Genomic DNA, 22970 nt, shown 5'->3' on the forward strand with positions numbered 1-22970 from the left:
ATTCAAGTCTCAGAGAACTATTTGCTTGTCTGTTTGTTTGTTTGTTTGTTTATTTTTAAGAAAGACTGGATTCCACCGGGAACTTCCTGAACTGACACGACCCACACCTTTCTGTGTACTATCCAGATAACCCATATCCTTTTCTGGGATCTAGCTGGGAAAATCTTCTTGACACTTGGATTCACACCTTCTCCCAAACCCATCAGATCTGGTCTTGACCCCATATCCAGTGCTTCTGCGCAGTCTGGCATACCTGTGTAGCTGCACTGCAACCCCCCTCTAGGTTTCTGCAAGGACACTAGCTACCTAACCATCAATCCGTAGGCCCTGCCATTCCACCTCAAATCTTCCCAACCAACTACATTTAAGCCCACTTCATAGGTTTGGATCAGGAGGTACAACCTACACACCAGCCCAGTACTCTCTGCTACCCAACTTCATTCGACCCTCTGGGCCCAACCCACCCACATACCTTCTCACTCTTTCCATATATGATGAAGGGCTCACCCACCCACCCCTGCCACATGCACATACAAACACACACACTCAAGTGCACCCATACACACAAAAATCTTAGACCTCACCACAAGAATAATAACCACATGAAAGATGCAGCCAATATCTTGTCTTCAAAACCCTCTTGTTCTTTAGAAATGAGAGCCAATGAGCAGTACATAGATAAATTCTAAGAAAAAGATTTAGAAGAACTTCATTAAAGACTGCAAGGAGTTTAAAAAAAGGAAAAAGAAACAGCTGTATGAAATTAGAGAGAAAGAGATTAAGGAGAATAAACACCTGAGTGTTCTCCAAAAAGGCTGGCGGAAACAGTGGGGACAATCTACGACATGAGGATAGAAAACAACCAGGAAAGAGAAGCATTAAAGAAAACAAGCTGAAATGAAAATAGAATTACAAAACCTAATTAATCAACACGTCAAATGAATCAAACAAGAGTATCATGACTCAAAGATAAATTAGAGGATCTATCTAAATAAGCAAAAAATATAAAAAGCTTTTTGTAAACACAGAAAAGAAACATACGGGAATGTGGGACATATTTTTAAAAAAACAAAACCTTTTTCAATTCTAGGCAAGCATGAGAGAGATAATGTACCTGAAGTCAATGGAAGAAACCAGATCTTCAATAACATCATAAAAGAAAAATTTTCCAAACTAGAGAAAGACATACCTAACCACATACTAGAAAGCACAAAACACCAAATAGACAAGAACAGTTTTCATACCTTGGTGATAACAACACACTAATTGGGCTTAAATCTACTGAAAAGAAGGAATCAAAGAAACTTAATTTCAATAGATGGAAACCACTACAGAACGTCACAACCAATCAAAATGCAGATTTAGAGAACCTATTCCCAGTGGACACATTTACAAAACTTATACCTAAGGTTCACGAAACATAGCAAAGGGTGGAGTAGAAAGATTGTTAAGAGCCATGGGAACAGGAAGTTTGCTGTAAGATTGAGTTTTCCATTAATGTCAGACGCTATGCCCATATAGCCTAACCAACATGACTACCTAAACATAAACTGAACAAGGACCACAACAATAGACATGCCGAAGTGAATGGGGAAAACCATGAGGCCTCAACCCTACATAAAGAATTGCAGGCAAAATTAGACAAGATGGATGAAGCAAAGAAGTGCAGGCCGACAGGAGCCGGATGTAGATCGATCCTGAGAGACACAGCCAGAATACAGCAAACACAGAGGCGAATGCCAGCAGCAAACCACTGAACTGAGAATAGGACCCCCGTTGAAGGAATCAGAGAAAGAACTGGAAGAGCTTGAAGGGGCTCGAGACCCCATATGAACAAGAATGCCAATCAACCAGAGCTTCCAGGGACTAAGCCACTACCTAAAGACTATACATGGACTGACCCTGGACTCTGACCCCATAGGTAGCAATGAACAGCCTAGTAAGAGCACCAGTGGAAGGGGAAGCCCTGGGTCCTGCTAAGACTGAACCCCCAGTGAACTAGATTGTTGGGGGGAGGGCAGCAATGGGGGGAGGGTGGGGAGGGGAACACCCATAAGGAAGGGGAGGGGGGAGGGGGATGTTTGCCCGGAAACCGGGAAAGGGAATAACACTTGAAATGTATATAAGAAATACTCAAGTTAATAAAAAAAAAAAGAATATCAAAAAAAAAAAAAAAAAGAATTGCGGGCAACTGAGGAATGCTGAGTGGAAGAAATAGTCTTCTCCAGGGATGATCACACTAACTATTATCCAGTATCAAATGATCTATCCTGAAAACATACATTTGAGTAACCTTATACAGATTCAGCTGGTTATATTTAGGAATAGATGTATATAATATTCATATAGCAATGATTACTTGGGTGGGGGGGAAAGCCCATGAATTTGAAGGAGAGCAAAGAGATCACAAGGTTTGGAAGGAGGAAAGGGAAGGGGAAATCAATGTTATCTTAAAATTAAAAAACACACAGAAATACTAAAAAATGCATCAGATTACAATGATAGGCTTGGGAGAAAGGGTGATTGCTTTAGTTAGACTTATTTGCAAGCCAAGATAACTGAGGCCTGAAGCAATGACTGACAGGCTCAAGGTTACATAGACTGAATAAGAAGAAGTCCTATAATCCTAATCATGTGACACTCCTAAACTGATAAATTTGTATCATTACATCAGGTACCTAGTTTCCTTTAATTCCAGAGATTACAGTGTCTAATCAAGGCCAGCAGGATGTAATATGTCATATTAGTCAGCTTTTGGCCAACACTTTTCTCCATTTTCATGCCAACAACTTTAGGTTTTTATAAAATATCTCTCTCTCTCTCTCTCTCTCTCTCTCTCTCTCTCTCTCTCTCATACTCACACACACACACACACACACACACACACACACACATATTCAAAAAAGAGAAAATTAGAGAGGCAAAAGATTTTATACATCCTTTAAGTATTTACTGTATTTTTCTGTTTCATTATTTTCCTAGTACCCTTCAACAAGTTCTTAAAAATGGAATCCTTTATGTCCTGCTCATCTACTTTATCCAATGAGGAATAAGACATTGCCATCTCTAATAAGAAGGTGATTTAGTTTACTGTGAACTTGGAAGAACTGAGACTCACTAGGGAGATGGTGTCCCGTGAACATGGTTGTGCGGTTTCTTGATTACCTTAAAGTGATAAGACACATCTTTGTTGTGATTGATCTTGTTTTGACACAGAAACCCTTGACTGTATCAAAAGGAGAAAGTCCAACACTAGCACTCATCACTCTGATTTTCACAGTGAATTTGATGTGGTCATCTACCCCAATTCCTTGTCACCTTGATTGTCCTCCACCATAACGGAATGTATCCTCAAACTGTGAGTCAAGATAAACTTTCTTATTAATTTGCTTTTTTAGTACTTTTATAATAGCAACAGGAAAGAGAGCAAAGCCAGTGGCATCTTTAGCTATATCCTTTGGTGAAGGCTGACACAAGAATTTTAAATGGTTTCCCGATATGTAAGTAAGCACTGTTCCTCAAAACAGCAACCTTCAAGAGGATGGCTCTGCTTCCTTGATTCGTTTTTAAATAAGAAACAAACCAGAAAGTTATTTACATTTCTAGACTTTGAATAACTAGTGTTACATTTTCTACCACAATTAAGTGAGTGTCCTTGCCTTTAAGTAAATTGTGACCTACTGAATACCACTTGTTTTGTTTTGTTTTGTTTTGAGACAAGAGTTTTTGATGTAGCCCTGGGTGTCCTGGAAGTAGCTGTCTAGACTGGTCCAGTCTCAAATTCAGAGATCCACCTGCTTCTGCCTCCCAAGCACTAGAATTAAAGGTCTGTGCAAACTCATGCCAAGACGCCACTTACGTTGCTGAAGTAGCCAGAGACAATAAAGAAAGTGCTGTGTCTTTGGAATAGCAACTGTGTTATTTTTCTTCAAGCTCAAAGTCACAAATAAATTGCCAATGTGCCCTGTACATTTCACTTGACTCAACTGTTTTCACCAGTCCTGAGCTGCAGAGTCCTGTCTCCACACCCTTCTTTGATGCTCCATGTACAGTCAGCATCAGGAGTGTTTCTGTTATATGTGAGGTATGTCACAAGAAGTTCAGTTTCACATGAGAATTGAGCTAAGAAGCCAGCAGAGGCAAACCATACCACTGTGAGATGACATCTTTCTCTTTTTTAAGGGTTTAGAAAATCTTTTAATTACAGACTAAAATGTCTTATTCTATTTTTTTTAATAGTGTGTGTGTGTGTGTGTGTGTGTGTGTGTGTGTGTGTGTGTGTGCTTGTGGGGGCAGGAAGAGCGTGTCAGAGCATCTGGAACTATAGTTACTAGTGTTGAGACCCTCCCACAATAAGCCTAGATGCTGACAACTAAACTTGGGTTCTCTGGAAGAGCATCAAGTGCTATTGATCACTGAATCATCTCTCCTGCCCCTCTTCCTACGTTCTTTAATATAAACGAGAAACACTGTATATCCAGCTTGATTTGTATTGCTCTACTGCATGAAAGAATTGTGTTTGAATGAAAGTAATTCTACCTCAGAGCCAATGAAAGTATGGATATATCTGACTATGATTTTTGTTATTTTCTATTTTAAGTGTATTAGGTTCACAAGAGCAATCTTCCATTTTTTTTCTCATATTTCAGAGAAAATAGACAAGATTTGCACTTTAGAGTTTTGCTTTTATTTTCTTTTTGTTTTTTCCTTGATGCTTCCAGGCTAACAAAGCCTTTGTAAATTTTTTTTTTTTCCTAAGCAAAACAGCATGCTATTGACATGTTCGTCTTGGATCACAGCACTGTGTGGTCCTTTAAAAATATCTATTTTTATGGGTCTGATTGTGCACTAAGACCATATGCAAACTCCTTGGTAGGGCTGTCATTGGGATTGGTAGGGAAAGATACTTGTGTGGATAGCCCTGACCCAATTCAGCACTAATTCTTAGCACCATCAAAAACAAAGATTTCTCTTTCTTTCTCCTCTAGTTTTATCTCATTTTCTGGACATTCCAACCCTTCATCATGCACACAAAATTACAAAGGATGAGGGTCTTAAGTGTCTAACACAATAACAAACACACACACACACACACACACACACACACACATTCATGTTCTTTGATACATTTTGTATTGCAGAATGCCTTGCTAGCTCAGTGGCAGAATGTCATTTCCCACCCCAGAGAGCTACAAGAATATCGTAGAAGCAACTGCACCTTCCTGTGGAGAATGGATGAAGTCCTGAGTGAATGGATATTAGTGACATGAGCATGACCATCTATTCAATACCTCAGACTCATAGGAATCTTGAAATGTTTCAAGATTAAGCTCAGGGCAATGGCAAGATCTTCCCTTGACCTACATATAGATGCTGATAAATGGTTGAACTTTAGCTAAAATCCTTACATTTGAAAAAGATCAACTTATATCAGAGATGAGGGCATAAATATAGCACCATACAGAGAGATACTCCTTCAACATTGACTAAGTAACCCACTACCTCGTTCATGCTGTATATGTTCTTAATCTTCTGTCCTTATAGTGAAAATCAGCTGCACAAGGCACTTTACTTAAGCAATGAGTCCCACTGGACAGAACATGAGTTAAATGAGGACATTCAAGGCTGGGTAGATATTCAAAGGCTAAACCCTTTCAGCAGTGCTGCCAGGTTTCTCTTAGTATCTCACATCTAGCCTCCTACATCCCCATTGGTTATCCCAGCTTCTTCCTCTAGGTTCAATTCTCTCAAGAAATGGAAGAAACTATGCAATAGAGATTCCCACTTACTGGGCTGACTTGTCTGGCCTCAGTGTGAGAGGACATCCCTAACCCTGAAGAGACTTGATGCATCTGGGTAGGGAAACAACCAAGGGGGAGGGGCCCACCCTCTCAGAGGTGAAGGGAAGAGAAGTGAGGGGGGACTCTGTAAGACTGGAAAGGGGCAGCATTTGGGATGTTAAATAAATACATAAACAAACAAACAAATAAATAAATAAATAAATAAATAAATAAATAAATAAATAAGTAAAAAGAGATTCATACTTAAACCAATCCCCAGTCAGATCCAAACTTTGTGTAGCTTTGAAACTATTCTACTTTCTTATCTGTAATCTTGAAAAATCAAAATTTTTGTTGCCTATTTCTAAAATTCTTGTGAGAACCAAATAATATTACACTTGAAAATGACAAAATAATACATAAACATGGAAAGTAATACAATTTTTTTCTGTTATTCAAATACAAACTTAAGTAACAAGAGCCTGCACATTTTTCCACACGCCCCATGATACATACAAAGTGGATGAATCAAGGATGGTAGAAGCTAATGTAACTGCTGTGTTCAGATATAGAAATCAATTATAGCACTGATATTTGGGGCAAATGTAACATCCATATTTACCTGTTTCTGAAAGCAATTTTGTGGCTTCCAGCACTTTCTCCGTATAGACCCCGGCTTCGTAGTTTTCCATCTCGGCATTGATGATGTGAATGACCCGGGCTGCCCGGCCTCGTATGGCCCCAGCTGTGCGATCCAGTGTGTCCACGTCTCCCTCTTGCAAGGCAATCACACATTTGTTCACATCCTCCAAGATATGATTTTCTGGGAAGAGGACAAACATTTTTATATGACCTTGTACTACTAAGAATCTAATGATCAGTCTAAAACCAATTCAATCGTCCCTATGAGTCCTCATCTTAAAAATTAAATTGTATAACCCATAACATGAAGCAGTATTTAAGGGGCATCCCTTACAATTACAATAGTAGTTGTGAAACTTGAGCACCAGCCAGAGGTTTGTCACACTGATGTTTGGGTGAAACTTTGGAAGTGTCTGGCTCATTGGCTGTGCTGGCTACTTTTTGTCAACTTAATGCATGTGGGTAGAGGGAGTCTCAGGGTAGGAGGAGTGGCTTCCATTGGATTGGCCTGTGTGCACATCCAGGGAGCATTTCCATGACTGAAGCTCAGTGTGGGAAGGCCCAGCTCACCTTGAGCAGTGCAAACCCTGGGATATATAGTTGGTTCTGGGTTATGTAACTGAGTAGACATGGTAAGCAAGTAGGCATGCAGCTTGCAGTTTGCTTCATGGACTGTGCTTGAATTCTTGTCTTTAGGTTCCAACTTTGAACTTCTGCCATGAATTTCCCCATAAGGATGGATGAGGATCAGGATTTGTAAGTCAAAGAAATCCTCACCTCCCTAAGATTGTTTTATTCAGTGTTGTACCATAACAATAGAAAACCATACTAGGACAGCTTTGAGATGAGACCTGGGAAAGGGAGTTTCAAAGACATTCTCAAGAAATGCTCATAGGAAACTCAAGACAGATGATCAAAATGTGAATGGTTCACTCCTTCTTTAAAAGGGGAACAAGAATACCCTTGGCAGGGAAGAGAGAGGCAAAGATTAAAACAGAGACTGAAGGAACACCCATTCAGAGTCTGCCCCACATGTGGCCCATGCATATACAGCCATCCAATTAGACAAGATGGATGAAGCAAAGAAGTGCAGACCGACAGGAGCCGGATGTAGATCGCTCCTGAGAGACACAGCCAGAATACAGCAAATACAGAGGCGAATACCAGCAGCAAACCACTGAACTGAGAATAGGACCCCCGTTGAAGGAATCAGAGAAAAAACTGGAAGAGCTTGAAGGGGCTCGAGACCCCATATGTACAACAATGCCAAGCAACCAGAGCTTCCAGGGACTAAGCCACTACCTAAAGACTATACATGGACTGACCCTGGACTCTGACCTCATAGGTAGCAATGAATATCCTAGTAAGAGCACCAGTGGAAGGGGAAGCCCTGGGTCCTGCTAAGACTGAACCCCCAGTGAACTAGACTGTTGGGGGGAGGGGGACAATGGGGGGAGGGTGGGGAGGGGAACACCGATAAGAAAGGGGAGGGGGGAGGGGGATGTTTGCCCGGAAACTGGGAAAGGGAATAACACTCGAAATGTATATAAGAAATACTCAAGTTAATAAAAGAAAAAAAAAAAGAAATGCTCATAGGGATGGTGGAGGCAACACCGCAATTTGAGACGTACTGATGAAAAGTAATCCCTTGTTTTGAGGCTTACTTCTAGGAGCAGGAGTCAGGTGGAGAGGTGACGGGAGAAGTAACTCAGCACTTAAGAGTGCTTGCTGATCTTGAAGTGAATGAAGCTAGGTTCAGTTCAGAGTAGCCATATTAACTGACTTACAATCATCAATAACTCCAAGCTCAGGGAATTCTACATCCTCTTTGCCCTTTGCAGACACCCACATACTCGCGGGGCACTCATATGCACTCAGCCACATATGAAATAAAAATAAATAAGTGTGCGAGTCAGAACAGCTGACAAAAAGTCAATCAGACCTGGAAATATCTCTACCTTAAAGGAATTGAAATTTTAGATGCATGAATGAATAGTTGACTATTTTTTTATTGAGGAACTTTTTAAATGACAGTGTAGGATACGTCAGATGGAAGATACAGTCACAGAGAAAATGGATTAAGGGGGAAAGATCATGGAGTTCCCTTGACTTAAGTACAATCCAGTCTTTAATGTTACAGCAGATTACACTGAAGGCAAGCACCATTCTCCTGTCAAGGACCACACAGTAGGAGACAAGCAAGCAGGAATGGAACTGATTCTATAGAGAAAGACACAATCTTCCAGTGGAGCAAGTAGGTTCTATTTCAATTCCCTGTCTGATGTCAGACAGTAATTATGTCTGTTGAGTATTTTTGAAAAGCACAATTCCAAGGGAATGCTCACAAGTTTAGCACTGTAAAGAAAAATGAAAATAATTTTAAGCTGAAAATTATACACAGACACATACATACAACTGAAACTGTGGTGTCTGAATGCTCGTGCCTCAAATTCACAAATTGAAATGTCAAGCATAGATTTAAGCATTTTCATTATTCTTATGGTCTAGTTAATATTTAACACTAAGAAGGGTCAATGAGACACCTCTGCCCCATTAAACCACTTCCCACCAAGCCTGATGACGTGATTTCTATGCCGGAAACCCAGATGATGAAAGGAGAGAGCTGATTTCTGAAAGTTGTGCTCTGACACCCACAAATTTACCCTGAAACATACCTACAAAAAGTTGAGAGATACATAGATGAATACATAGATGTATTGCTAGCTAGATAGACATATAGATAGATGATAGACAGACAGACAAACAGATATGATGGATAGATAAATAGATAGATGATGATAGATAAATGAATAGATAGATGATGAATGGATTGGTAGATGTAGATAGATGTATAGATGAATTGATAGATGGACAGATAGATCGATAGATATACAAGGTAGTTAAATGAATTGTTAAATACATAAATAGGTAGTTAAATAGAAGTAGAAAGCAGATATGGATAATAATAAGGACATTTTATAGTTTTTATTTTTATTTATTTACTTGTGGAACTGAAGACTGAACCTAGGTTATTACCCATTGGTCAGTAAATGCTCATTACTTTTACTTTTATTTTTAGGGTTTTTTTAGCTTTAAGTGTAGTTTAGTTTTCAATTTTGAGAAAAGTTCCTCTAAGATGTTCATGATGGTTTTAAGCTTACTCTGTGGCCCAGGCAGATCTTGCACTCTGGACTTTCCTGCTTTAGCATCCTAAGAACTTTGATTACGGGCCTGCACGTCCAGGCTTGAATGAAGCTGTCATATTGTCTGAGATCCAACATTAAGAAATAAAAACTTGAGGAGGTGACCCAGTGCTAAGAGGTGAGTGAGTGAATGAGTTCTCTTCTACCAGATATGCCAGAGAGATCTTTCCTCTTACAGCATGGGAACGCAGTGAGTTCAGTTATCTATGAGAGGGCAGCTCTCACAAGTACCTTTATCTTAGCCTTTCTAGCCTCCAATACTGTGAGAAACAGATGGATGTCCTTAATAAGTCACCTGATTTCTAATTCTTTTATAGCACTGAGCAGACTAAGATGAATATACAACACAACACACACACACACACACACACACACACACACACACACACACACACACAAGAGCACATGCTTTCAACAGAACTAGCTTGCTTGTCATTATCACTGTCTTACATAAACTGCTTACATTATAGCAACCAAATTCAATGACTGTTAGGCGGCTTGGATTATTAGCTATTGACAAAGTTTCTATGAATACTTCTGATTTCCAAGTTTCTAGAGGAGGAAAATTTAAATGAGTATCCAGCAAATCCCAAGCTCCAATGTAGATTTCTTTCTTTCTTCCGTTCTTTCTTTCTTATCTACTTTCTTTTCTTTCCTTTCTCTCCTTCTTTCTTTCTTTCTTTCTTTCTTTCTTTCTTTCTTTCTTTCTTTCTTTCTTTCAACCAAGCACTCAGCACTCTTGAAAACACAGAGCCTGTGGCAGCAGTACACATAAGACCTGCACAAGTCCAACTCAGACAGGATCCCTGCCCTGTACAGGGGAGAGTGAACTCAAGGTCCCTGGCAACCAAGAAGCTATTTGCTATTGATACATTCTGGCAAAGGAAAAAAATCAGTTTACTCAAATGGAGTGTCACTGAGTGTAGGAACCACAATTCCAGAGCAGGCCCCATGACTAGGAACAGTTGGCTACCACCCAATAGACTCCATGTTTTATGTGTGTAAAGGAGTGAGGGTTTTGTTGTTGTTTTGTTTTATTTTTCATTTGTTTGGGGCACTTTTTGTCTTATTTGCTTTTTTTCTTTTTTGTTTCGGGTGGTTGTAAGAGAGGGAGGGAGAACATGAAATTCAGTAGGCAGACAGTGAAAGAGCTAGAGAGAAATAGAAGAACATAAACAAAATATAGTGCCTAAAATTAATAAAAAGTACGTTTAATAAAAACAAGCATAAGGAAGTAGGTGTATATTCTTTAGGAGATTGATTTAAAAACTGCTAACTATAATCTGCTATTCACAAAACATTAATTTTGACCTCATAATATATTGCCCTATAAGACGACTTGGTGTGTTTAAGTCATTCTGTTTCACTTTTAGTTTATTATTGTTGTTGTGTCTGGGAGGAAAATCAAGCCACAGCATGTGTGTGGAGGTCAGATGACAACTCTGTGGACTCAGTTCTCTCCTACCTTTGTGTGGACTCGAACTCAGGTCACCAGGCATGTGCATCCAGTGCCATTTCCTGCTAAGTCATCCTGCCTACCCTAAGTTTCTGATTTCTACATTCTTCTGGTTTTTTTACTTTCAGTTATAAGTTAGAATGGAAAAATGATAAAGGTATCTATAAAGGCTGGCTACTAGTCAGTTTTCTCAAACTTACAAAAAGCAAATATTTGTAATGTGATATTTTCCTAAGTATAAAAATATTGATGGAAGGAGATTCTATTTTTATTAAGGAACTCCCCACAACCATCCTTCCCTGGGATCCTGATCATCTACTGTGAACTCACCTGAGCAGACACCCTAGGAAGACACTGACTCAAAAGAAAGTTTGTACTGTATTTTACATACAAAAAGCTGACTGTCATAGCCTCCTTTCCTGCAGGGATGGATTCAGATAATCACACACTGCCCAGAAAAGGAGTAACTGGATACTGTGTAAACCATGTGTTTACATTTAGGTACTTTTTTGATGTGACACACCACTGTAAGAACAAGCTAGCTGTTGTTTTCTGTGCAATTGGAAAAGATGGTGTTTTGCAACAGACTACAAAGCAGAGAGGGCTGACAATTATGTTGTTAATCTCTGCAAGTAATACTTTTAAAAAAATCTGAAAAAGTCCATTTATGACACTATAAAGCATATTGATATCTAATGTTTTAAAAACAACTTGGGGTAACCACTGGAGGGTCCCAGATGCCAGGGAAGCGAGAGGCTCCCAGGACCCAAGTGGGATGACTTTAGCTGAAATGCACAGTCAAGGGGAGATAGAAACCTGAAGAGAACACTTCCAGTAGATATGCCCGGTCGCCATTCGAGGGATGGGGCTACCCACCCATCTCAAAAATTTTAACCCAGAAAAGTTTCTGTCCAAAGGAAAGATGGGGTGGGGGAATGGAGCAGAGGCTGAAGGAAAGGGCATCCCGGGAACATCCCCACCTTGAGATCGATCCTGTCTGCAGACACCAAACACCAACCTTCTTGCTGTTGCCAGGAGATGCTTGCTTACAGGAACCTGGTGTGGCTTTCCTTGGGAAGCTTAGTCAGCAACTGACCATTGCAGATGCGGATGCTTGGAGCCAACCATCAAACTGAGCTCAGGGACGCCACCAGGGGAGCTGGTGGAAGGACTAGAGGAGCAGAGGGAGATTGCAACCCCATAGGAAGAACAATATAGACTGGGTTGGTCACTCAGTACTCCCAGGGAATAGACTACCAACCAAGGAGGGCACAGGGAGGGATTCATAGCTCCACATACATATGTAGCCAAGGATGACCTTGTCTGACATCAGTGGGAGGGGAGGTCCTTGGTCCTGTGGAGGTCTGATGCTCCAGCGTATGGGCATGTTGGAATGGTGGAGTGGAAAAGGGTATAAAGGTGGGGGAGCACCCTCATAGAGGCAAGGAAAAGGGGTAGAGGACAGATGTGGGATGGGGGTTTCTAGAGGGGTACCTGAGAAGGGGGATATCATTTGATATCATTCTAAGAAGGGGGAGGGGGCATGCTGTTATCAATAAAGCTTTGGAGATTTGAAGGGAAGATGCTTACTTAAAAAAATCTGTTATGACAAAAATGTTTTCAATCAGCTAAGTCAGGACATTTTTAGATAGCTAATAGAATTGGTATAAGTATTACTTTATGCTACCTAACTTCCCGTTTGCTAATTTGATTTTCAAGTATGTTTTGTTTTTAATTGGCTTGAGATAGAGTCTTCTCTACGTACCTCCAGCTGTCCTGGAATGTACATAGACTAAGCCGGCCTTACATTCACAAAGATGGACCTACCTCTGACCACTGTGTACTAAATCTAGAGGTGTGGGCCACCAGCCTAGATTCATGTTTTTTTTTAAATTTTAAGACAGTTTGCTCAGCAATTCTCAACTTTTCTCCAGTTAGAAATTCACAATACTTAAAAATTAGTCAGACTTCTCTCATAAAAGCAGTTACACTAATTGGCAACATATGTGTAACAAAGCCAGGGCTAGTCAGGTTCCCTCAAAATGTATTTCTGTTTTGCTAATGATAGCAATGAGTTTGACAAGGAACTGCATCTGCCCATGTAGACATGAATGTTTTATTCAAAAGACATTACTTGGTATGTTCACAGATTCATGGGTCCCTTGTGATAACTTCCCTTATTACTGTCTGCATCTTTACAACAGAGGCCAGTGTGTTTGGAAACATCAAGAGTGGTGAATCCTTTTAAGACAGAAGCCACATCTGATTCAGAGTTCAATTTCTTCTAAGACTCTGAATATCACAGATACTCAAAGAAAAGGGCTAGATCAACATGTCTATCCAAGGAGTCAGTCCTTCATGCACTTTTATTCTAAAATATTTTGAAGAGAAACAACTCCTGAAAGAAACTGAGAAATGGTGTTCTGGAGAGAAAAGAAGTAAGGGATCTTTTATGGGGATGTAAAGAGTTAATAAAGCATGTGTCTTCTTCAGTGGCTTGGTAAAGAAAAACTGGCATGTGCCATGGTGGCTGCACTAAATGTCAAATATGGCATGGGAACACCAGAAAACATGTATCTGCAGTTTGCAACGAGTTGTACAACAACAATCTCTTGGAGTTTTGCAACCTTCAATCTTTAATAAAGAATGTAATTTTGTTAATAAAGTCAAATCAATGATGACCAAAAAAATTGTTATTAACCACAAAACTGAAGTTCTTTATCAAAACCAATTACAGAGTGAATATTTTCAAAGGAAAAAAAATTCAAGGTCCTAGAGTTTTGTTTGTTGGTTTGGTGTGGTTTTTAGGACGAGGATGAAGGAAAAGCAAACAAACTAGAAGTCATAGACATTATGGGATTAATAGCTTTTTACAGATCTTTGCTCTCTATAAATTTTCAAGCCAAACCTAAGAATTAAACTGTCACAAAGTTAATGCCAAGGCACTTATTCTAGGGAACTATTAAAAATGGTACTTTCTGCCTAGCGAGAAAGGTTGGAATGTTCTAATATAGCCATTTCGAATTTTTATGAGCCTAGACCAGGAGGGAACATTCATTTTGCTTTTGTGAAGTTAATCTCTAGCATCTTTGCTATCCAAACTTGTGTTTTGTATGAACAAATTATACCCTCAAGTATATGAGTTCAGTTAGCATGGAATCAAAACAAAGGTATATTTATGCATGGGTGTATGTATATATACATGTGTATATATGTGAGTTTGTGTGATGCATCAAGGTAGTTATGATATGTATGAGTTTGTGTACATGTGTTAAATAAATGTGTATAAATGTGTGTGTATGAGTGTGAGTGTGACTGTGTATGCCAGTATGTGTATTGCTTTTTCTGTAGAATTTCCTGCCAGAATACTCCCCTAAAAAGAAACAGATTCACAAAATGTCATTAATATAATTCCAAAATATCTCCTGGGCCAGACCTGCAATTTACCAATGCAAATGTACATCCAGCACAGAGATGAGAAGTAGGTTCCCCAACTATCTGGCTGTGTTCACGGCCTACCAGCATGCACAGAGAGGGTCGAGTGTATTTGTCAAGCCCTGTCTACAAAAAGGTGCCTGCTGCCTGATTGTCTACTTCACAGGCATGTTCCAGCAGGCTCTGCCAACCTGGCTCCCTGACAGCGTCTGTTCATTTTCCTGTTGAAGCATGCAGCAGCATTTGTACCACTAGGGTTGGACCGCACAGTGTTATCAGCAGGAGCCAAAGCCTTTTCTTGTTCAAGGTAATAATGAGATGCACAAAGGAATGGCAGGAAGAAAGGTGACAAAGAGGCAGGCCTCCAGGGAAGAAAATTAAGGAAAGCTTGGTGCTATTCACAAAGACTGAGATAAGACAACCCCCACTACCACCCCCCACCAGCTGCTTCTCTCACCCCTAGAAAATTTTGGACATTTGAAGAAAATGATAAGTTGGGGGAACTTTTTAGTTCTAAAATGATTCCTCTGTGGGCAAGGCAGTGAATGACTACTTTCTACTGATCTGTAGGCAGTGCACAGAAAGTTTTCCAGGGGAGTGTCAGGACTGTGGTACATGAGCTGAGTGAGACTGTGTGGGGAGCCTTCTGCCTTTTATTGAGAGTAATTCTGGAAAAAGAAAAGAAAAACAAACAAAAACAAACAGCAGCAGCAGCAGCAGCAGCAACAACCACAATAACCCTAGAACTAGAAAGCACCTTAGCATCGTGGCTGGCTATTGTTCTGTTCCCCAACACACAACTCTCTAATTCTCAACCATCCCCCTTAGATGAGAAACATGCGGGGAGTGATATTTTCAAAGTTAAGGCTTAACCTTCAGCAAACAAAAGTTCTAGGGTGGATAACATGTGTGAGTTCTTTTATCATTCAAGCCCTAGAAAGGGTTTATTTTAAATGAACATCTACTTTCAAATATCCTCAAAAGCTAAGTACCTAAGGACTGAAAAACAAGAAAGGCACGTGAAGAAGGTGAGAAATTTGAAACTCAAATAAAGATTCTAGAGCTAGAGAAAGGAGCTGAGATGAAAGCAGGAAAGTATATAAGAAAGAATGACATTTCCATTCTTCCCTGATTTATTGAGAACACTCTATATTTTCTGAAAAGAAGGCAGTCTGGACCTTAATGCCATCTTTTTGAGGTGTCTACATCCTCGATGATTTACTTTTCTCAGAGGAACACTTAGAAACATTTATACTTACTTTGTAGAATTTTGGTAGGAGCTAAAGGAGAGATCCACACAAACTACAGACTGAGCATGTGTTAGCTCATTTCTCCCATCTGCCTTGTCTTGTTCTCATCATTGAAAACTTGGTCTTTTAAGTACCCATTAGATCCATAGATTTGATTGTGTTGCTCTCAGGCAAACCTTTAACACAGTCTGCAATGGGAATTTTCCGTTTCTCTATGAAACGGGAAGTCTGCAGGGGTTGGGGGAAGACCCAAATGCATTAGCCTCTGCCAGAATCATCTCCACAGATAAAGTCACAGGTCCTGTTGGCCTGACTCTCATCAGCAGTGAGAGAATTGCTTCTCTCAGGGCTCAATCATCCCCTCCCCAATCCCTGAAGGGCAGATCACGTGGTGGTAGGTGCTAAGTGACCTGCTTGGTGTTTGTGCCACTCACCTATGAGATGACCCAACACCTGTTCAATTAGAATTGGTTTCCTGGTTGTTTCAAGGTTTTATAATTGAGGATGATGTTTCCCATGACCTCCTTCCCATTGAGACCCTTCCAGGTAAACAGGGGCTAAACAGGTTTGGTCAAAAGGCTCTTTGGAAAAATGCCCATGTGCTGGCAGTTAATCCAATCTTGAAATGGCACTGATGAAGTCCACTGAAACTCAGAATGACTTCACAGTCATTGGCATTTTTTTAGCCCTCTTGAGCCCGGTAATATTCAAAGAGAAGAAAGTTGCAAATACAGTGGTGAGTACCTCTGTGTTCTTTTGATTCCTTCTTTATGAGTCTTCATAGGTATGTGTTTGAAGCTGTGCAGTCTACTGCGTTCATTATGAAGTTAATAATTCTTCTTACTTCACTACAAGCCTTCCCTTGAAAACACTCCTGTTCTAGTTTTATTTCTGTTGCTATGGTAAGATACCCTTCCAATAGCAACTTGGGGGGAAAAGAACTTATTTTAAATTATAGCTCCAAGTTACATTGTGAGGGCAGGAATGCATTAGACTAGTCAGTCAACAACCAGTAGCAGAGGGAAATGGATACTATCTACCTGCAGACTTGCTCGCTCAGATCAAGTTTCACACTCACACAATACAGGATTGGGAATGGTGCCACCCACAGTGACCTATGTGAATTCCCAGGCCAATTAGTTTAAGACAATCTCCTATAGACTTGCACACAAGATAACCCAATGTAGTCACCTCATTGAAACTCTCTTCCCAGGTCATTCCAGGTTGTGTGATATAGACAACTAGAATTTCTTCACATAGACATACCAAAATAAGTGATTATCTATTTTAAGGCATGTCAAGTGATTTAACCAATTCCAAGCCCCCTGGATAATTTAAGTAAACTGAAAATTCATCCTTCTTTTTAAAAATGCAAAATCTAAAATGGACTCTAAGCCTTTTTGTACAATCTGTTCAGGTTCTGAGCTCATCATCCAAAAGTTGTAGTTTTTCACCCAGTATCTTGAGATATTATTTTTTGTTTTTGTTTTTGTATTTTTCAAGAGACTGTTCTAATCATCTTTGCTAGAAAGACTGAAAACTCAAAGGCCAGAGAAACCCTGAATCAAAGTGACTTTTACATTGCTGAGGTATTTCTTATCTTGTTAGCTTCCTCTGGCTCTCTGGTAAGGAGCTTGTAGATGATTACCTGAGACAGAGAGAAAGTCATCCACTGAGGTGATGTCATCCACAGCCTCAGTGAGTACTCGGACCTGCTTTTCCCACTGATCTTTGAAGACATCCATGTTGTCCTGAGCAACTTTACTCTGTGGCCGAGCAGCCAGAGTGAGGGCAGCATTGATGACCTATTGGGTAGAGAACACAGGGACACGATAGTCACATTCTGCAGGAGGGAGAAAAGCAGGTCAAAGCACATGTTGGGACTCCAGACTTTGAAGTTACTGCAGATAAATGATTTGTCACAATCCAGCACAATTAAAAACATGAGAGATAAAGGAAGCCATTAGCCACCATTATGTTTGATGCTTCTTTTGGAGAAATAGTAATTAGCCTCAGGTTTCAAAAGTATTTTCTGGACAAATCTAATTTTTTTTAGCACAGATGTGTAAGAAATCTATTCCTTGCTTTCTGCATGTGCAAGCTTATAATTTACTTATTGAGATGAGGTAAATAGATGTAGAACATTTAAATCACAACCCCAAACAAACAGAATGAAGTCAACATGAGTAGTAATGAGGATAATTGCCACTATAATCCTGAGTCCACTGAGTGGCTACGGTCTCTTTTTGAGAAAGATAAATGCTTCAGGATTGGCAGTACCAGCTAAAAAATGATGCAACTTTAAGAGGCTGTGGAGATAGTACAGTGGGTAAAGTGACTTCAACAAGGGACTGAGTTTGGATTCCTAGAATACATATAAAACGCCAGGACTAGCAGTAGACACCTATGATCTGGCCTGACAAGGAGAAGAGGAAAGGCTCTCTGAATCACAGTGATCAGCTAGCCTATCCAAATTTATGATCTTCAGATCTACTGAGAGACACTTGATAAAGATTAAAAAAAAAACAATAAAATAGAGAATAATAGAAATGGACCTCTGGCCTCCACATGCAGATACACTGCAGAGAGAGATGTGGGTGGGGGAGGGGGAGAGGGAGAGAGAGGGAGAGAGAGGGAGAGAGAGAGAGAAAGAGAGAGGGAATAAGAGAATAAGAGAATGGATTTATGATAGAGGAACCTGACTGCCAACATACCAAGTGATTTTTGTAACCCAAATAAAGGACACTTACCTGGGGACACAGGCTGTCAATCTGGGTAGCTGCCATCCTGACTAACTTCACCCCTTCCTCATTGTTGGAGATGGAACAAGCCAAATTGGCAACCTGTGTGGAAGAAGACAAAGTGCAAAATTGAGTTGAAAGGAAGAAAACAATGGAGAACTAGAAGTGACCTTGTACGTTTGGGAAAGGTGTCATTCACCTCTGGCGTGCCATCACCAATGTAATAAGGGCACTCTTCTGTGACAAACCATGGGATACTATTTTATCAATCTAGGCATGTCTACCAGAAGACAAGCCAGCTAATAAGTAACTACTGCTTCAATTCCCAAGCATAGATAAACAGGGTTTAAATGAAAGTACTTTGGCCATGCCTCTCCTTTGCCCTGCCCTGGTTTTTGCTCACTCTCTCTTGAACCCCAAAGTGTCACCATTATTTAAAGACTTCTGTGATCTTGGCTGAATCCACCCTTGACCCTTTCCAGTCACAGAAACGCTACACATGAGGTTTTGCAATTCAGAGACAAATTATATGCTGAATTAGAGCTCTTTACAAATGGAATCCACATCTGCCTAAAGTTGCCAGAATGTCAGTCACCCAACGCAGTGCACCCATGAGCAAATAAGCCTGATGGGAAGAGTCCAGCAGACACAGGTGGAATATATGGAAAACTAGATGGTCCTAGCAGACATATTTGGTTTTTCAAAAACATTAAACAATCCAAAACAGCTAAAAACAAAATAAAACAGAATTCAACTTCCCAGAACAAGCAGCTCCATTTAGGTGATTTTTTTTTTTCATCAAGGAGTGAGAGTTGGTAATACAAGGTGAGATTGATTGGCCAAGGTCAACAGTACACAAAGGTGCCATTAAAACTCTGATCCCTGTGATCAGGTTGCTGTCAAGGAATCAGTAGATTGAGGATTAGAGAGGCTAAACAGGAAGGGGATGAGCAGTGAAGCCTTAGCACAGCACAAGCAGAGCAAGGTGCTAGCAGAGGGACAGTATACTGGTACCTCTGGGCCACATGCATTTTGTACTCAGGACGTCTCTGGTCTCTACTTGGCAAATGCCCCAATGCTTGAAAAAATTAAAATGAACCGCACATTGTATTGTTCCTAAGGTGAAGCGAACCTGAAGTGTGTTCTGCAGAAATGTGTGGAATGCAGAGCTGGGATGTGTGATGACACTTAATCTCCATTCAGCCACATGAGTTCTTTGCAGACAGAGGAACATTTCCTTATCGGGACTGGGAAGGCATTTATGGGGAAAAATACTTCCAAAGGTGACTATAATACACCATCATGGTAGGAGTTGCGCTTTGAAGATTAGTAAGAAAGATGAAAGATACATTGGCCTAGTACAATAAAAATAAAAGCTGCCAAAATCACAGTTGCAATGAGTTATGAATATTATCTTCTAGTTATTTGTAATAACTTTCCATATTACACTTGCTTTTTGAAATAAGTCTGAGAAAAATATGTGCCTCACAGTAAGGAACACTAATGCCAATAAGCACAAAGTTTTTGAGAAGTAACAGGGAGACAAATACTGAGATCTCCCGGTTTCGGCTTTTTTGGCTGTATTTTGTTGTTTCTATTCTGCAATTTGGTAAGAATTTGCGATTTTTGTATATCTTTTCAAAGATTAATTTTACTTTTAATTAGGAGGATGTATGTGCATTTGTGTGTGGGTGCAGGCACATGCCCTCACCAAAGGTATGGAATTCCCCTGCAGCTGCAGTTACAGGCAGTTCTTAGCCACCTCCAGGTGAGTGCTAGCAACTAAACTTGTGTTCTCACAAAGATCAGCACCAGCTTTTACAAGCTAAACTGTGCGGCCATCATTTTCTGTGTTTACTCACTGTACATTGCAAATGACTATTCAGTGCCCAGTACAGGTCTTTAATATGTGTTAACTGAATTGCTAAAGAATAACTGTTAATATGAGTGTGTACAGGTGGCTGTGTACAATAATTTTGAATATGACTTCTAAAGGACACACTCAAAACAGAGTTATGACTATTTGGCTAAAGAAACTTCCCCCATATAGTTTCTGATCAGACTTTACCTATGCTATGGTATTAAACAACAGCTCCTACATTCTAGTTCTTGATGTGAACCCAAAGTTTAGTCCTCTTTGTTTATAACAGCCCAAGAAAAATCATGATAGTATGGACATTTTTTTTCAGAAACATAATTATTTACTTAAGTTTGGTTTCCAAATATTAAATTGATGGCCTTCACACTGATGTTGAATAACATTTATGCCATGAGATATGGTTTTATGTGACTGTTGTCCTCACTTCACATTGGCATTGTTGGCCACTGGCCTATGAGGACAAAGGGAGTAGAGTTGGGATTAACAGTGTTTCAGAAGGCCTTTGAGTATAATGGAGATGAAGACACTCTGGGGTCAGCTTCAGGGAGACAGATCAACTTTATTTAGTGTGAATCAATGGTTGTATAGTTTTTTGGAAGGAGGTAGAAATATCCAGGGTGGGCAAAGGTCATTGGCTGAATGTTAAGGTACAGAGATGCCTCGTTAGCATGAGGAAGCATTCCAGGGATCTCAAGTGCTTGCTGAACAGATTTCTTATCTGGAGAAAGAAAGCTGAACTTGTAGTCTTATCAAGGCTAAAGGACAGTCTGCAGGTAGAATATATGGGGTGTTTTGAGCTACCCAGAGACAATCAGAGAAGAAGTCCTGCTAGTAAAGGGAATCTCCTATTTTGTGTTGAGTTCAGAAGACTATCAAGAGAATGGAAGAGTTTGACCTTCAATAGCAGGACTCAACTCGTGACAGCTGATTATTCTGTACCATCCATCCTTGGTTTGAGAGGCATAGTTATTGTCACATTTTAAAAAAATCAGTAGGCAGTTAAAGAATGCTGTATGACATCAACATAAAAAAAATCAAAGTACCCCAGAAACTAAGCTTGGGTTAATATTTTCTTCTCTCTCTTAAAAAAAAAAATAGCAGCACTGTCAATGAAATAATACCTCTAATTCCTGAATGGCTAAAGAAAAAGGGAGATGGGAACAAGAACCAGATGGTGTGTCTCATGGAAGGGCATGGAGAGAGTTAGTGTTGATTGTCAACTTGACAGAATCTTGTATCACCTAGGAAACAAGCCTCCAGACCCATCTGTGATGAATTACTGAGACTGGGTTAGTTCTGCACATGCGGGTTAGGAAATATCTAGATTAGTTTAATTGAAGTGGGGAAGCTCACTCTAAGCATTGGCACCATGGTTCCCTGTGGTCACACCTTCCACTGGATTATAGAAAGTTAGCTGAGCCCAAGCATTTAGGATCCTTTTGTCTCTCATTGTGACTGCACTGTAACCAGTTACATTAAGTGAATGCCACCATAACTTCCCTACCACAGTAGACATATCCTGGAACTGCGACCCAAATAAATCCATTCTCCCTTAAGTGGCATTTGCCAAGTATCTTAGTAACCACACAACAGCAACAGGGAAAATAATTAAGACAACAATAGCACTATCTATAAAACATTTTCTTCCAACCAAAACTATCTAAGACTGATCAATTTGTATAACTAACTAAACTTTGACAGAATATACAAAAGATAAAACCAAGTATAAAACAGAACATCAGGATTGCCATCATGAAAGTCCTGATGGGTGGAGGAAAGTTCATAATACCTTATTGATACGCTAAAAAATAAGGTTCATGCATATATGCAAGTATGTAAATCAATAAATGTATAAATTAAGGTTTATGAAGCCAAAGAAACTTCAGTGTTGACCAAGTATCTGCCACTACTATGGAGTTACCTATATTTAGGAAGCATGATGCTGCCATATTGAGTACTTTAAAAGAGGGATGGGGGTAGGGAGATGCTCATCAATTATGACCACTTACTGCTCTTTTAGAGGACCCAAGTTCCATTCATAAAACCCATATCCAGAAAGTCACAATGGAAAAAATAATTGCAGAAAGATCTGATGCCTTGTTCTGGTGTCCAAATGCACCTGGAGTCAGATGCAAACACTTTCCACTATATAGTTTTTTTTTCTTTATTTAAAAGAGATGATTAAAATGTTGATGAACATAATAATAAAATGGCTAGAATTTACTTAACAATAACATGAAAAGAAGAAATAGTTGGATAGTTGGGGGTATAAAACAAATAAGGCCAGCCAGCTGTTCATAACTGTTGAAGCTGTGAGACATATGATGACCTATTATACATTGTCAACTCAATACCTATATGTATATAATATATATATATATATATATACACATATATATGTAAAATCAAAATCAAAAAGATCTGGAGACATTTTCTTTTTACTTCTCTATTGGTTAAACAAAAGCTTAAATAGAAATTAATTATTCTATTATTATTAATTAGAAATTAAATAGAAATGCCCGAGGAGAGTTGGAATTGCAGCCTACATACAAGTCAGTGTGCTAGTCAAGTACAGAAAGGAGTC

At 39.7% G+C, this 22970-nt stretch overlaps 1 protein-coding gene across 5 annotated transcripts in view; it reads right to left on the minus strand.

Annotated features, from left to right (window-relative positions):
• Positions 1-22970, minus strand: part of Ctnna2 (catenin alpha 2) — a 1149087-nt gene that overhangs the window by 98128 nt on the left and 1027989 nt on the right. For all 5 annotated transcript variants that reach the window (NM_001106598.2, NM_001415842.1, NM_001415843.1 and 2 more), the window contains 3 exons: positions 18517-18609; positions 17415-17571; positions 6403-6603 (listed from right to left, as the gene is read on the minus strand). In NM_001106598.2, coding sequence (NP_001100068.1) covers positions 6403-6603; positions 17415-17571; positions 18517-18609 — 451 coding nt within the window. The remainder of the gene's footprint in view (positions 1-6402; positions 6604-17414; positions 17572-18516; positions 18610-22970) is intronic.

This window comes from Rattus norvegicus, chromosome 4, assembly GCF_036323735.1.
Source record: "Rattus norvegicus strain BN/NHsdMcwi chromosome 4, GRCr8, whole genome shotgun sequence".
NCBI classification, from domain to species: Eukaryota; Metazoa; Chordata; class Mammalia; order Rodentia; family Muridae; genus Rattus; species Rattus norvegicus.